General features: G+C 40.4%; 1 protein-coding gene across 3 annotated transcripts in view; it reads right to left on the bottom strand.

Moving 5' to 3' along the window:
* Positions 1-456: 456 nt before the first annotated feature.
* RIMKLB (ribosomal modification protein rimK like family member B) overlaps positions 457-14,773 on the bottom strand; it is a 41,631-nt gene continuing 27,314 nt past the window's right edge. For all 3 annotated transcript variants that reach the window (XM_059838357.1, XM_059838355.1, XM_059838356.1), the window contains exons 4-7: positions 9,592-9,822; positions 7,582-7,668; positions 4,480-4,683; positions 457-3,021 (exon numbers count right to left, since the gene is read on the bottom strand). In XM_059838357.1, the coding sequence (XP_059694340.1) occupies positions 2,558-3,021; positions 4,480-4,683; positions 7,582-7,668; positions 9,592-9,822 (986 nt within the window). In that variant the 3' untranslated portion in view covers positions 457-2,557. The remainder of the gene's footprint in view (positions 3,022-4,479; positions 4,684-7,581; positions 7,669-9,591; positions 9,823-14,773) is intronic.

The following is a 14,773-nucleotide window of genomic DNA, read 5'->3' as shown; positions in this document are numbered from 1 at the left end:
GGCACCTACCAGTAAAAAGGGAGAGACAAAAAAAGAAAAAAACAACAACAAAAAGAGAGCCACCCTCCACCCAAAATTCCCCTTGGATAAACAAGCAAGGGAAGTAGAGCTCTTGGAAGAGACAGTTTACTGCTCAGTGACTAGAAAATTAGGTTACTTTCATGTTCTGCCATTCTGTAACTCTTCACAGAAGTGGAAGACCTTTATATTCTTCAGGTATAACCTGTGCACTTGAAGGCTCAGTTAGAAGGATCTGAAAATACCTTTACTGCTGAAGATCTTTTTTTTGCTGGACCAGCTGGTCCACCCTCCTGCTTAACACCAACAGTCAACCTTTCACTTGATTTTAATAATAATATTTAATTCTACAAAAAAAAAAAAAAAGCCATTTTATTACATTCCTTTTAAAATAAAAAAACCAAACTGTACAAAGAAGCATGATCAAACCTCCATAAAGTAGGTTAATACTGTTCTGTTTATTGCCTCTTGAAGACTCTCTGCATAGTGTCCGTGAGTTGTGTTTAAGGTCCGAGTGAAGGTAAAACAGCAGAGCAGCAGAGAGGTGAGGAAGGGCCACAGAGGTGGGCAGTGCAGAACCTCAGAGGGTACATGGGACATGCTCCATTAAAGTATCCAGAAAACAGCAGCATTGCACACACACAACCCCCCTCCAAACAAACCTATTTTCACAAGATGATTTTTCAATTGTAAACGTTTTACTTTTTGTTTTTAAAAAAGAGGCTTATCTTTATATATATATTTATATATATATATAGTTCTGGGGCTTTAGGAACCCCGAGAATAAGAGGGGAATGAAAAGGGAGAAGGAGCAGGAAAAGGAGGAGGAAGACAGGGACTGAAAAATGGACTCAGTATCTGTTTTGGTTATCTGTTTTCCAAACCAGCTCAAGGCTAATGACAAAATGCACAGCCAGAAGGATTAAGGAAAATCAGGAAGTCTTGAAAAAAATTAGGAGCTAAACAGCCAACACCCTCAAAAAAATAAAGCAAAACAATTGTGCACACACAAACACACACGAGTGTGTGCACTCACACCACACACATGTAAGGGTCTAGGATCAATCCTTTAATCGTTTGCGGACATAGGTTATTTTTTTTTCTTTTTTTTAACTCTGGCTGAGCTCTCTTTTTTTTTTTTTCTTTTTCCTTCTTTTTTTTTTTTTTTTCCTTTTTCAAATCTGCCACGTTTCCAAAGCTAAGAACTGAATATTTCTCCCCAGTTATACTCTTTGGATTTATGCCAACATCAGGTTTTTATGTTCAGTGGGGAAAAAGTAAGCCTGGTAAGTATTGTATGAACTGCAGCTTTATTCTAAAGTTCCTCTGGATGACTAATTGCTTTTAACCAGCTCTTCCCTCCTCCACACCTTACCACATTCCTCCCTCCAAAAAAAAGCAAACAAAAACAAACAAACAACCCCCCACCAATGTACAGACTATAACTCAGTGTTTTCTTAACAAACAGTCTGCAGTGTTTTCACTTTGGCCACTGTTAAAGATGCAGGCATAGAGAAGGGAGTGTTGGACTAGCATGTATTAAAGAAAAAGGAACATTAACATTGCAGATCTCTCTCAGAAAGACTAAAACACTAACAAATACAAGTCAATGCACGTTTGCTTTAAACTAGTGTAATTCTTTTTCACATTTTTAGATTAAACATCATTTTGTATACCAAACATTACAGTGCTGTTTATCTCCTCCAACCATGCAAAAAATAGTTAAAAACATGCTACTTCTGCCCACAAATAGAATATGGCCAATTCCCCTATATACCTTCCAAATATCAGGATTTGAAATGAGAAAAACAGAAGTATCCTCCTTTAAAAGCTTTATAAAGGAATTTAGACACAAAGCTGCCACTTAATACCAAGATGGTACAATTTACAGATTTTTACAGAAAGTTCACATTAATTCAACTGACACTTCTCCCAGCCTCATCATTTGGAAGGCTGTATCCTGCAAGGTCAGAAAGTGATGACTTCAAAAGGACCCTGAACTTACAGCTCCCATCTGCAAGAGTAGGAACAGTAGGTGTCCAGGAATTTTGAAATACTTGGTATTTAACACCTTCAACTCACATAAAGAATTTGAGGCACTCAGCAATTTACAGGATCAAGCCTTACAGAGGTAGAAGAGACTCAACTGGTGCAGTAATTCACAGAAGTTTCTAGAGAGCTGCCAGACAACTTTCTGAAAATCTTCAAGTGTGAATCACGCTTCAATGCTTGCCTGTGAAGACACATGAACTGCAATACATCTGGGGACCAAAGCAGCATCCAAATAAAATTGCTGCTTGGCTATGAACTGAGCATCTCCACTGTAAAACTGATGAAGAATGAAGACAATTTAATGTTCCACAAATGAGCAGGGACAGCAATCACAGCACGTGTGCCTTTTACTTTTGCTTTCTCGACTGACGCACCCACCCCCCTTTCCTCATTCCTCTGAGCGTCTCTGATAAACAGCATTGCAAGTTGGTTTAAAAAAAAAAATTTACAAGAGAGAGTTCTGTTGGTCACCTATTTACACGTGGCATCACTCCACAAGGAGCTTGATCTCATTGGCTAGTAGCTGGTTCATGTTGAAGAGAGCCCCCGGGAGCTTGGTGAGCAACTCTCTCTCCGTGGTCTCAGGGTCGCTGTCGACAGAGCTGGAGCTAGCACTCATGTTGTCGACAGCGGCCCCAGCTGGAGGGCCCAGCTCTGGCTCGCTAGTCTCGCTGGCCGTGGACACCACGGAGAGCAAGGACATGCGCCGCGTCAAGCGGCCGGGGGCCAGCAGAGAAGCGGCATAGTCCGCTATGATACCAGCTACGTCTAAATTACAAGCCTTGTCAAAGGCAATGAAACCTACATTTGCATTGGCCTCGCAGACGTAGAATGAGCCGTCGTCCTTCATCAGCAGGTCAATGCCGCACACATCCATCCCCAGGATGTTTGACACTTGGACTGCCAACTGCTTGCCTTGTTCGCTCAGCGAGCACATCATTCCTACACCACCTGGAAAAAGTGAAAAGAACTTGCTGTCTGCGCTCAGGTCACAAGGGACTGACATCCTTCTCAACCGGGCCGTGCTTTTCGATTGGGAAGCTTCAAAGTCAGCCTGCAAGCACTGCTGATGACTTAGAAAGTGACCTCCTTTCCACAGTGACTACTAATGAACTTGATGCCACACCAGAATTTCAAAGGATTCTGACCTGCCTTTGGCAGGTCAAGATTATGATTTGTTTAAAAACAGTCAAGCAATGACTATTTAATCAAGAAAAAATACACATTTTTATGATCCCAGGATATTAAAAAAATGAACTAACAAACCACCCTTGTTCCTTCTAAGGTAGAGGCTTTCCTTACATGTTTGTACGTGATCAGAAGAAATATTTCAGCAAAATTAAACCTAGAGCTCTTGGTAAGACTACAGCTCTAACTGTAGATATAATTGAGAGAAATGGGGATTAAGACATTATCATCTGCTCATATACCTCTCTACTTGCTATCATAGGTTACTGTCTCTAAAGCAAGAATTAGTGAACATTTATGTCTGAACCTCAGCTCGTCAGGTTCACAGTCCATCACCTAAGTATTAACTCACTCAAGCTTCATCTATCACAATAGTTAAATTGAAAAATAACCCAAATAATAAGAAACAAACAAAAAAAAATTAGCAGAAAAATCTTTCAGGCTGTATTTCCCCTGGAAATCTTTCAGGCTGTATTTAAGTAGTAACGAAAATCTCTTAGGCATTTTAACTAACCAAAACTGCACTATACATGAACACATTTTATCCCATCCCTGCTCAGATTCAGTACAGTTTCAGCCAGGCACACTCAAGTGTTCTTCCTCCTTTTACCCTCAGAAACCCTGAAGTCCAACACCCAAACCTATGCAGAATCTCAGTTCTGAGCATGCTACCATCAATGCAGTAACCTCCTCTTTCTCCCAGATATGGGCCTTGTGGGAAGAGGTAGCATGGAGGAACCTGACAGACTTAAGGCAGCACAGAAAATGAACAGTGCAATCCAAGTGATAATTGCCTTCAACAGCTTCCTCACTTAACATTTTCTTCTACTCTCTTGCCAAACGACTGACTCCTCCACCTCTCTTAAGTGTTGCTTCCTGTCTTCCTTCATTTTCTGTTCCTCTCAACAGGATGAAACAAATGATAACATAGCATTAGCATCAAACTGCCATTACCACATCAGTTGCTCCACTTGTGTTCTAGAACTTTCCCCTGTTTGTCATCATCCTATCTATCAAACACTTTGAGCAAAGATCATCTCTCCTCTTCTGTTTGCTCAACATGCTTCTTACTTAATCCTTACTCTTGTGCTTCCCCTTTAAACCCCCAGCAGCAAGCACAATTAACACAAAATAACACCGGCAGCTTACTTCAGTCAGCTTTGTGATTTTTCAACTAGGTTGAAATATTCTGATCAAAACTATGAGCAATGCTTTTCCTACCAAGTGAGCAGTTACTCTGCATCCTCCCATCTGTCGAGCAGCGGAGCATGGTGCCCACCACACGGCCTCCCACTACGATGACGCGCACATCCTTGCCATGGGACTCCTTAACGTATTTTTGAAATAAGTACGGGGCATCGTGACGGATCAAATGGCTTAGGTCTGCCAAATGGTGCTTGTCTCGTGCCAGGAACACAGCTTTACCTGTATGGGGGAAAGAACATCGGGGTGTTGAAAGCAGCTACCCATCTGAGCTGCATCAATGATTCAGCACGAGAAAGTAAAACCTCTGACCGGCACACTGCCCATTCTCAGAGGCCCCATCTGTAGCTTGTATCCATTTACAAACTCTTCCATGGACAAGTGTTCCACTGATTCAGTGCTTTTAAGTGTTCAAGTACTGACAGAGCTGAGGAGACATGAGTTTAAAAAAAAAAGAAAAAGAAAGAAGCAAGGAAAAAGAAAAAAGCTTTAGATAAAGGAGATGGTCTTGCAGTTTCAACTTCTTTTGGTACAAGTCCTTAGTGAGAGGAAATAAAAGGAAAAAATACTGAAAGAGCAGCCAACATGTAATTAATAACAATTTTGTTCATCCAAGAGGACAGGACCCACAGCCTACAGCTTTGACACACAAGAACCAACAACATGAAACTGTTGAACACTGGGCATCTAAGAACTCTGAAGTCTCTAGTGTGCCACTGCAGAACCACCCACTTCTCTGTTAAGAAGTTCCTGAGAGCTGCTCTTCCCAATACTTAAAAGGGCTCACAACTCCAGAATAAGGTCTGCAGTGGAACAACTACATTCAGAGGAAAACGTTCCACTCCACAGTATCCAAGATAATTTAGCAGAAGATTCCACAAGACATAAAATGAATGGATTATCCCACAACTGAAAAAAACCCTCTTGACAAATCACTAGGTTTTTTACAAGCAAACCTCAGTAGGACTTGGATTTTTTAACCTAAAAGAAGTAACTTCATTCTCTTTTATTTTTAGACCATACCAAAGACTTCTTTGTTCTTTTCTAGTAGTATTCATACTGGTGAAAGTCATCCCTGAACTACTTTCTATCCAATTTCCAGTCTCACAAGACTGCATCCCTTCCCATCTTTACCCACATTTCCCAACTTCCTTTCCCCTTTCTTAAGGGCTCTATGTCATATTAGATTTATGTTTTGCAATAAGGCTGCACACTTTACCTTGAAGCAGAACTGTCATTCAATTCTGTTATGGTGCTAACAAAGTACAAACATAAATTGATAAACTGCCTCCTTAAGTAAGAGAACAGAAATGCAGCAGTAGCAGAACTAGGATAAATAATGTGTAAAGAATTCCATCAAGTGTTCCTATGCCCTACTACAGCAGCCTCTGTTTAGATAGGACTTAAGGTCTCCATAACACAGAATACTGCTTGAGGAACATGGAATTTCTCACTACAGAGACATGAGAATGTAAGCTTAAAATTCACAAAAAGAAAAAATCTCCATGTCCTTTCTCCCACTCCAAACTTTAACTCTTCTACAGGCAATTAATAATCCTACAGTACTCCTGAAATGGAAAAGGAAGAACAATGCGTGAAGAGGAACCACTTAGTTCTTGCAAATTATCCAGCATCATGACATCTTGGTAAAACCACGATTGGCCCATTTGCTGCAGCAGCAAACTGCACAGAAAACTGGCCTAGAAGAGTGTGACTTTTACTCATCAACCTCTAATCATATTTGCCTATTTATTTTACATATAATTTGCAAATGGATGCTCTTCAATTAATTTGAAAAAGTTTCCCCAACTCTCTTAATGTGAAAAGACATGTACTTTTCCATAAATTTGCATTAAAATGCCTGGAGTTTAAAGTGCTCTAAAGCAAAACTTGTAAACAGGAATCCTGGCTAAAAAAGGGAGAAGAAAATCAATAGCTGAAACTCTACAATTATTTAGTAGATCTTCACTAGAGGCAGTGTTAAGTCAAATCTCCTGTTTCAGATATTCCACAGCTGTCAAAATCACCTTGCTGCAACATCAAACTCCCCACCTTGGCTTTAGAGCTCCACCCACACTTTAAAACCACACTAACAGGTATTGCTGCTATCAGCAGCAGGTCTGATCTTCCTCAGCCCCAGTGTTTTGCTCCCTTCCATTTAATCAACACAAGCATTTGTGCAAGTGCTAAGTCATGTTAAATTTAATTGGAGTAAAAATAACCCATCTAGGTCCATTTGACATCAGTTCCTAAATCCATTTACTACATGGTTACAGAAGCACTCATGCCAGCAGAAGAGAAGCATCAGAGCAGCAGAGAGTGAGAGCAAACTGATGGACAGAAGGAAAGAAGAAGTGGTGTCCTCTAGTTATGATTTTGTTTGAAGTAACTCCTGGTTTTCTGCTTTAACTTCAGTTTTAGTCTCTTTATAGCTCTAGTATTTATTCAATTTGTTTTTAAGTATATTAAAAACAGACCAACTTCCGGTGCAAATAACCTCAGAAATTGATTTAAACATGGTTTCCTTTAGTAACCACTATTTAACACTAAATTAAGTTGATGCTTGTTTTATATTCAACACTTAAAACAAAAGACTAAAAACAGAGCACTTTAATCTGAACCTGCAGTAATACCACCGACACTGTCAGAAGTATTTTTCTGAAAAACAGAGATTCAGTTTTACAAACGATATGTAAGATTTTAATTAAATCAGAATCCTAATTATAGACAAAGCTGAGTAGGAAAGAAGTCACTGAATGAACCGAGATTTCATTTTTTAGGCCTATTTTAAAACATCCCTAAAATCCACGTAGGCTTCTTTCAACTTCACAAAGTCCAGACCTCCCATTATTCCAGTTCAAAGCTTTCCTCACAGAAGTCACCAGTGCACCATAATTTTGAACGTTTTGCCCCCTGCCTTTGCAAGACTGGGTTCTACTATAACCTTTCCCCAGTGCTGCAGCCTATTCAACATTCAGCATTCAATGGTGGTAGAATTTAGATGGATTGGAAAGAAGTCCAACACCTAACAGATCTTCTTAACTGTCATTCCTTGATGAGTCAACATCTTGGAGTGCTGCTTAGAATGCTCCTTGCCCTCACCCCTGACCTCACACCCACCTCGATGACCCCGCGTGTTCTTCACCACCATAGGGAACTCCAGCACTTCCGCCTCATCAATCATTTTGGAAAAATTCTCATGACCACCTGGCAAAAAGAAAACCAACAACATTATGTGCCACCAGTCTGCTGTGGCCAAGTTTGGGATGTAATTGCCATACACTCCTCCCACCCTTACAGCTTAGATAATGCAGGGAAATCATCAGTTAGGAGGACCTTGGTCATGGAGCACAATCAGACTTTGAAGGTGTTTGTGAGGTGTGGGATACTAAGACCTACTTCCTTTTGAACTGAAGACACAAATTGACAAAGGCCTCTTGATCACAATCCCAAAAGGCTCAATCTGATCTTCCAAATCCAAATGCCCCAATTCTACCATCTTGTTTCAGTTTATCCCTTTTACTTTATCAACTTCCATCTTTTCAAATGTCTAACAGGAAAACAGCAGACACATGACACTAGTAACAGTTCCATCCAAACTACTAACCAGGAAAGCAACACGGAACACGATGAGAAGGCATAATCCACAGAGCAGCAACAACCTAGACCTTGTCAGTTCACCTCCCCCTTCTGAAGGCTTAAGTCTCCTATATCTCATTCTTTCTATATCCTGAAGTAGTACTTCAACCTTTTAATCTCATTGCATCTCTAAGGACCTTCGAGTGTAGCTTTTAATGGCCATTCACACAATTATGGTTGATACTTCAAGGTTACTTGAGTTCAATTTAAAGAAGGCTGACCACAGCACAAGAAATACAGAAAAGTCAGCAGACAAAGGGACAAGCCCCCTCTAACACATCACACAGTAAAGTGCAGAAGTCAAGACTCAAAGTCACAAAGCCAGCAGCAGCCATCACGACCCTGCCATGGAGTTTAATGCATGCCATGGAGTAACATGTCATCCAGCACACCCTGCTTTACTTGGCCAAGACAGCTCTCACTGATGACTTGATACTTGTGGTTTAAAAAAACAAAAACAAAAAGAAAAGAAAGTCATGCTTCTGTCAAATCCCAGAGGAAGACACCAACAGAAGTGGGAGGGAGTTATGATCAAACAGGTATGTTCTGCAATTATTAAGCATCATTCATGGTCTCTCCATCCCCCAAAAAATCAAAAACTCATTCCTTTCTCAACAAGTTAGTGCAACCACATGTATAAAGAAAGGGTATGTTTCTTCTCAAATGTGTTTTCATGGTGATTGATGGAAATAGTAATTCATAGTAAATGACAGAAAGAAATGGTTTTGTCAATTTTTTTTTCTCATTTTGCCATGTTCCCATTATAAAAGCCTATTGATGCAATCACACAAAGGGGAGGAAAGCACTGGTATTCCCAGAAGAAACAGAAGGTTGAGAGGTATCTACAATTCTTTAACAGATTGTAATTAAAAGCAGAAATAGCATCAGGGTAGCTCAGTTAAATGGTTCCTCTAATCTAGCACTCTGTCAGGAACCAGAGATACCAGAGATTCCAGAGGCAGGCACAATAAACTATAATTAACTGTTTTGGTGGGAAACAAAGCCTAAACTACTGTTAAAAGGTGAACACAAGGGCTCATACTCCTTGCTACTCTTGTCCTTTCACAAAAACTAATGTATTTGCAGACACTTTTATTCATATAGGAGTTTAATCTATTTTCAGGTTGTACCAAAGTCTAGTTTCCTACAGTACTTAGGACATTTAGTACTCCAAGCTCTTGTCTGTTGTTTTGGGCAACTGGAAAAGAACAGAAAGTATTATAGCACTAACAGCCAAAGTCAGTTGCTTGGAAGGCTGTACTCTTTCAAGTTCAAGTATTCTTTTCAAAGCATCAAAATCTAATCAACAAAGACAAAACCAGAATCTGGGTGTCACGACTTTAACTTCCATTTTGGTTACTCAACACTTAGCTGTGGAACTGGCCTCATGCTACTTAAACTTCTATGGATTTCCAAAACTTACATCTTTTGCATTGCAAAAGCACAAGTTGTCTAGGCAACTATGCTACCCTTTTGATCCAACAGCCTTACCATATGAAAAAGTGTCTGGAAGAGGCACACCATGGCCAGCAAGTTCTTGAAATGTCCAGAACTTGTTGACACAGTTGAGGATGGCTTGAGGACGATTCATCAATCGACAGCCCATCTTCTCTAAGTGGCGAAGGACTGTGATGTCGCTGTCACTCTGGACCCAAGGTGTTGGCACACGCACAACCACCACTTGTGGGTAAGCAGTAATGAGCTCTCCTTTCACCCGGAGACCTAAAGAAGGAAGAGAGAAAAACATCCCAGTCTTAAGTCATAAGGTCTCCAGGAGAAGGTAAACAGGCACAGAAATACTGCACCATCTGTGATCAGAGATACCAGACTTCAACAGTGAATGTTAAAACAGCACAACTCTCCCTAGCACACATCTTGTCAGCTGTGCTGTTTCACTCATGTCACTCTTAAGTCACTTAAAACTAGGACCAAGCAAAAACCAGACTTTATCAGGGCATACAATCTTGGGCTCCTTCCCAGGATGATGGACATTTGTTTACAGGTTGACACTCCACCCTTTCTATGGGTGTAAGCTGCACACTACACTCACATCAGCTGTATCAAGAGCTCAGGAGGTTCCTGCCTCTCACCGCTGGTTCTTGCCTACAGGATGCAGTTCATACCTTTCCCAGTCCCAGCTGTACTGATCCCTCTGTTTGTGGCACCATGTTACACAACATATTGCCAAAGTAACAGAGACTAGATAAGATCCTTAAAAAAACACAAAAAAACAGCAGTATTTTTAACAGGTCAGGTCATTTCAACAATCTGATTTATATTAAATTAAGTAGTCAGAAATAATTTTATCACCTAACAGGGAAGGACCCTGTGACAAAGGCAGGAACTAGAAGGAAAGCCAGCTTTGCCACCAAGATCAACATATTACTTAAACATATTACTTAGCCTATAGTTCCACAGGCTAATTCTCTGAAAAAGAAACACTGAAAGAGGAGCTGTAGGAATAGGCATATGACAGGATTGGACAGGCAGGCATCAAGCTCAATGGAGATAGTATGGCATTTGAGGACGGGAAAAGACAAACAAGGTTTGATATTTACTTTATTTGCCTTATGTTCAAAGCAAAAATTTATAACTTCAGCAAAAAATACTGAGCTCACACCGCTGTCAGCACCTTAAGGGTTAAAAATAAAATTAAAAAAAAAAAAAAATTGTGAGCTGAGAAATCACAGTGCATCTGCATCTTGTGCCTACCAAAGGCCACCTGTAACTTGTGACTTCTAACCAAATTTTATTACCTGATTACTGTATTCCAAAGATGCTACATTACAAATACAGACTTCTATCTACTCTGCATGAAGGCACCGATTGCCAAGCCATATATTTAATTTCAAGGTGCATTAGAATTAATTGGGGGAGAACTGGGAGGGAGGGGGGAGAGAAGAAGTGGGGAGGGGGGTTCCCCCCCTCTGTACTTCCCTTTTTTCTTTTCTTCTCTCAACCAGGATGTATTTTAGACCTTGCATTAAACATAATGAAGCAACCACCTAACTCCCAAAATGGAAGTTGAAATGTGCTGCCCAGTCCTCAGGAGAACACAGAATCACACTCTGGAAAGGCCAAAACAGAGCCACATCCAATATAAATCCCTTTTTCCAATCCCCACAGCCATAATTGCACAGAGATGAGCAAACATAAGCAGACGGGTGCTCTGGCTGCTCACCTCATTAGCACCAAGCACTGCCGCATTGCAGCTGACATGACTCGCGTGTTTAAGCAAGCAGGCTCCAGACACACACACACCCCATTTCAGAGAGGCATCTCAAGCAAGATTAAAAACAAGACACTGCTACAAACCTAAGCAGACTGTGAACAGCACAAAATGGACTACCATCTCCTTTAGCCAGAAAAGGAGTACAGATTCAGCAAGCAGAAGATTTTTTTTTACTTATTAGTCAGATTCCACCTTACACGTGTATTTTTCCATTTAGGTGCATGCCCAATTACACCCACTTTTTGCCAATGTAATTGCATGCACATCCTGATCCGCATGCAAGCTGTGCAACAATCATTCTAAAAAGGACTGCATTTTCTACATAGCCCCAAACTGCCACCGTTATCTGTGTTGTGAACCAAAACGACACAGTTTTCCAATTCATAATCTCTCAGTCTATTTTGTTGGTTTGCTTTAAAGTCACGCCACATGCTGAAGTTTTGCACCATGGATTCTGAAAAAGAAAAACAGCAGTTTGAGGAGACGTGTTTGTCTCACCTGGAATTCTTCTGAGTACCTGTGTTAGAACTGACTATCAGACTGGTGTAAATTTAGCCAGATCACCATCCCCCCTGAACTGACTTTGGAAGTACAATGATGTTATCAACAGAACAGTCTGAGCTTTTGTTTCAGATTCAGTCATGTTCTCTGGTCTGGATACTGTTCTCCCCAGAACAACATTTCTCTCCTCTTACAGAAGGCAGTTTACAAACAAAAAGAAGAGCTACTAAATGAAATGTATAATTTCAATCACTACTACAGATATGCACCATAAAAATTAGCTGCAGTCTCCCAGCAACACAGTGCTGCAAACAGAAGCAGCTTTATTATAGTAAAAAGGAGAGGCAGATTCTGCCATTTTGGAACAAGCATGCATTCAGCATTCCATCTGAGACCCAGCAGTTACCAATAAGGTTAATGGTCATTATTGCCAATTGGGCTGATAAAATAATATTTATTCACTGTAATGTGCTGAAAGCAGTAACACAGAAGATACTAATGTGTACAGGTATTTTTTTTCCAAAGGACTGATTCATGAATGTAAAGAAGAATAAGGGGAAAAAAGACTACAGAGATGTTACATAGTGGTAAAGAGGTAATTTTAATTTTTTTTTTTTAATCATAGATGTTGCTAAGTTGAAAGGGACCCACAAGGCTCATCATGTCCAACTCCTATCACTGCACAGAACAGTCCAAATAACCACACCATGCACCCAGGAGCATCATCCAAATACTTCTTGAACTCTGTCAGGCTTGGTGTTGTGACCACTTTCCCAGGAGTTCCAGTGCCCAAACACCCTCTATGTGAAAAACCTTCTTCTAATATTGAACCTAAACCTCCCGTGACTCAGCTTCAGGCCACTCCCTCGAGTCCTGTCACTGGTCAGCACAGAGAAGAGATCAGTGCCGCTGCTCTGCTTCCCCCCACAAGGAAGCTACAGACCACTCAAGGTCTTCCCTCAGCCTCCTCTTCTCCAGGCTGAACAAACCAAGTGACCTTTTTCAGAGTGGCACACAAAACTGCACACAGCTGAGATGAACCCTCTTTTCTTTGCAGTTATAGGGTCATCCTGATCCCAAAACAGTAAAGCAGGTTACACTCACTGTTGCCTGTGGACAATGAGCTGACCTCATAAACACAGAGAAGGCAGACACTCAGATCATACAGAAGTACATTGACAAATAACAAGTTAATCCATTCATTGACATTTTCAGTGGATGCCCATGACATTGCAGACACAGCAAAGAGACAGCTATACAGTACTCTGAAGTACCAATAATATAAGCCAGGAAAGGAAAATTCAAGCTTAACCAATACAGTGAACTTTCTCATCATACAACAATCATTTTACCAGAGTCTGAGGAACAATTTTTTAGGTTATCACAAAATATTTGGGTATTCTTTGGTTCTATGATGTAAAGACTCATGAGTTGGAACAACACATAGTAAAAACAGATGTAAACCCTGCTCTTGAACAAGGCCTATTCTTTCACTCATTTCCAGCTGTCTTTGTTCTTCCTCTGCAAGACAAAATTCTCCAAAATGGAACATGGCACGCCTATAACATTAGATACCAATCATCACAGTATTCAGACAAAGTACAAAAGGAATTTTTGCAATGTGAACTGTAATCACCTGGGAATAAATCTCACCAGTTACACCATATCCCTCAAAGTCAGAGCCTCAAGTTTCTCTCAAAAACAGCTCAGAGTAGCACATGATAGAACTGAGTGGGTAAATGCATGATTATTCATCAGTTGGCCCAGCCACTCCTCCTGCTTTTCACTCCCAAAGAACAGCAGGCAAGCTTAAAATGCAAAGCAGCTGGTCTCTGCTAAAAAGGATTATTTTGACCCAAAAGGTAGAAGCCATCACATGAATCTTGAAAACCACAGAAAACAGACAGAGCATTAAACTGTACTAAAGACAGAATAAAGAGGCAGAGATGACTTCTGCTGTTACCTGTGAGATCAGAAGATGTGCATCTACACCTTTAGAAAGTTCCTGAGACACTAACCTCCAGCACAGCAGAGCCTATTCACATAGAAAGATACTCAGGATGACAGATGTCTCTCAGATACCTGACTTAGTACAATTTTAGGGTGGACAAACATACTCTGGGAAAAAAACCACAATGATGGGTGGCTAAAAAGGATCAAGATTTCAAGCAACTGTGTGTGGCTTCTGAACATTTTAATTCACATCCAAGCAGTATTTTAAATTTCTTACATTTTTGAAACTCATTATATTCCATTTGCAGCCTACACAAATCCCTTCCAATCTCTACAAGACTCATTCATCAGCAGATTAGTAACTACTGCAAAGCAATAGCTCATGTCCAGTTTGCATGTTACAAACAACTGTACTTTTAGCTGAAACAATGCAAATGCTTTCACAGAAAGAATGTAGTTTCAGAATGTAAGTCTAAAATTTCCAAGACTGTAAGGACATCAAAAGTATTTTCAGATGCTTTATATATCTAGCTATAGCAAACATCAGGCACTTTTAACAAAAGATTAAACCTTAGTAATATTAAAAAATTTACAAAAGACGAAGCTTTTCACTGTGCCTGGAAACAGCTGGTACACTGCCTTGCTGCCCGTGGAAGCTCATGACCTATCAAATCCATTTCTGACCAAACAGATCAAAAGAGCGGGAATGAGGCACAAAAGGTGCATCTTTCAAATTGACTTCCTATATATATTTCACAGAATTTGTCTGAGAATTGTGTGGCTATAAGAAGTTCCCAAACATGACAACACAGGTAATGTACATGTAATTTCATGTACAACATGGGTAACTATGCAAAAAATCCTCACTCTGTGGCCTCAGCTGCCACAGGCTGCCATTGTAACTTCAGCGACTCCCTCTGTCTTTAGCAAAACCCCCAGTAAACACCAGCTCTCTGAAATACATAAGTAAAACAAAGCAGGAAAAAA

Source organism: Haemorhous mexicanus, chromosome 2 (genome assembly GCF_027477595.1).
Source record: "Haemorhous mexicanus isolate bHaeMex1 chromosome 2, bHaeMex1.pri, whole genome shotgun sequence".
Taxonomy (NCBI): domain Eukaryota; kingdom Metazoa; phylum Chordata; class Aves; order Passeriformes; family Fringillidae; genus Haemorhous; species Haemorhous mexicanus.
Note: the sequence above shows the minus strand (reverse complement) of the source record. Positions and strands in the feature narration are given on the sequence as shown.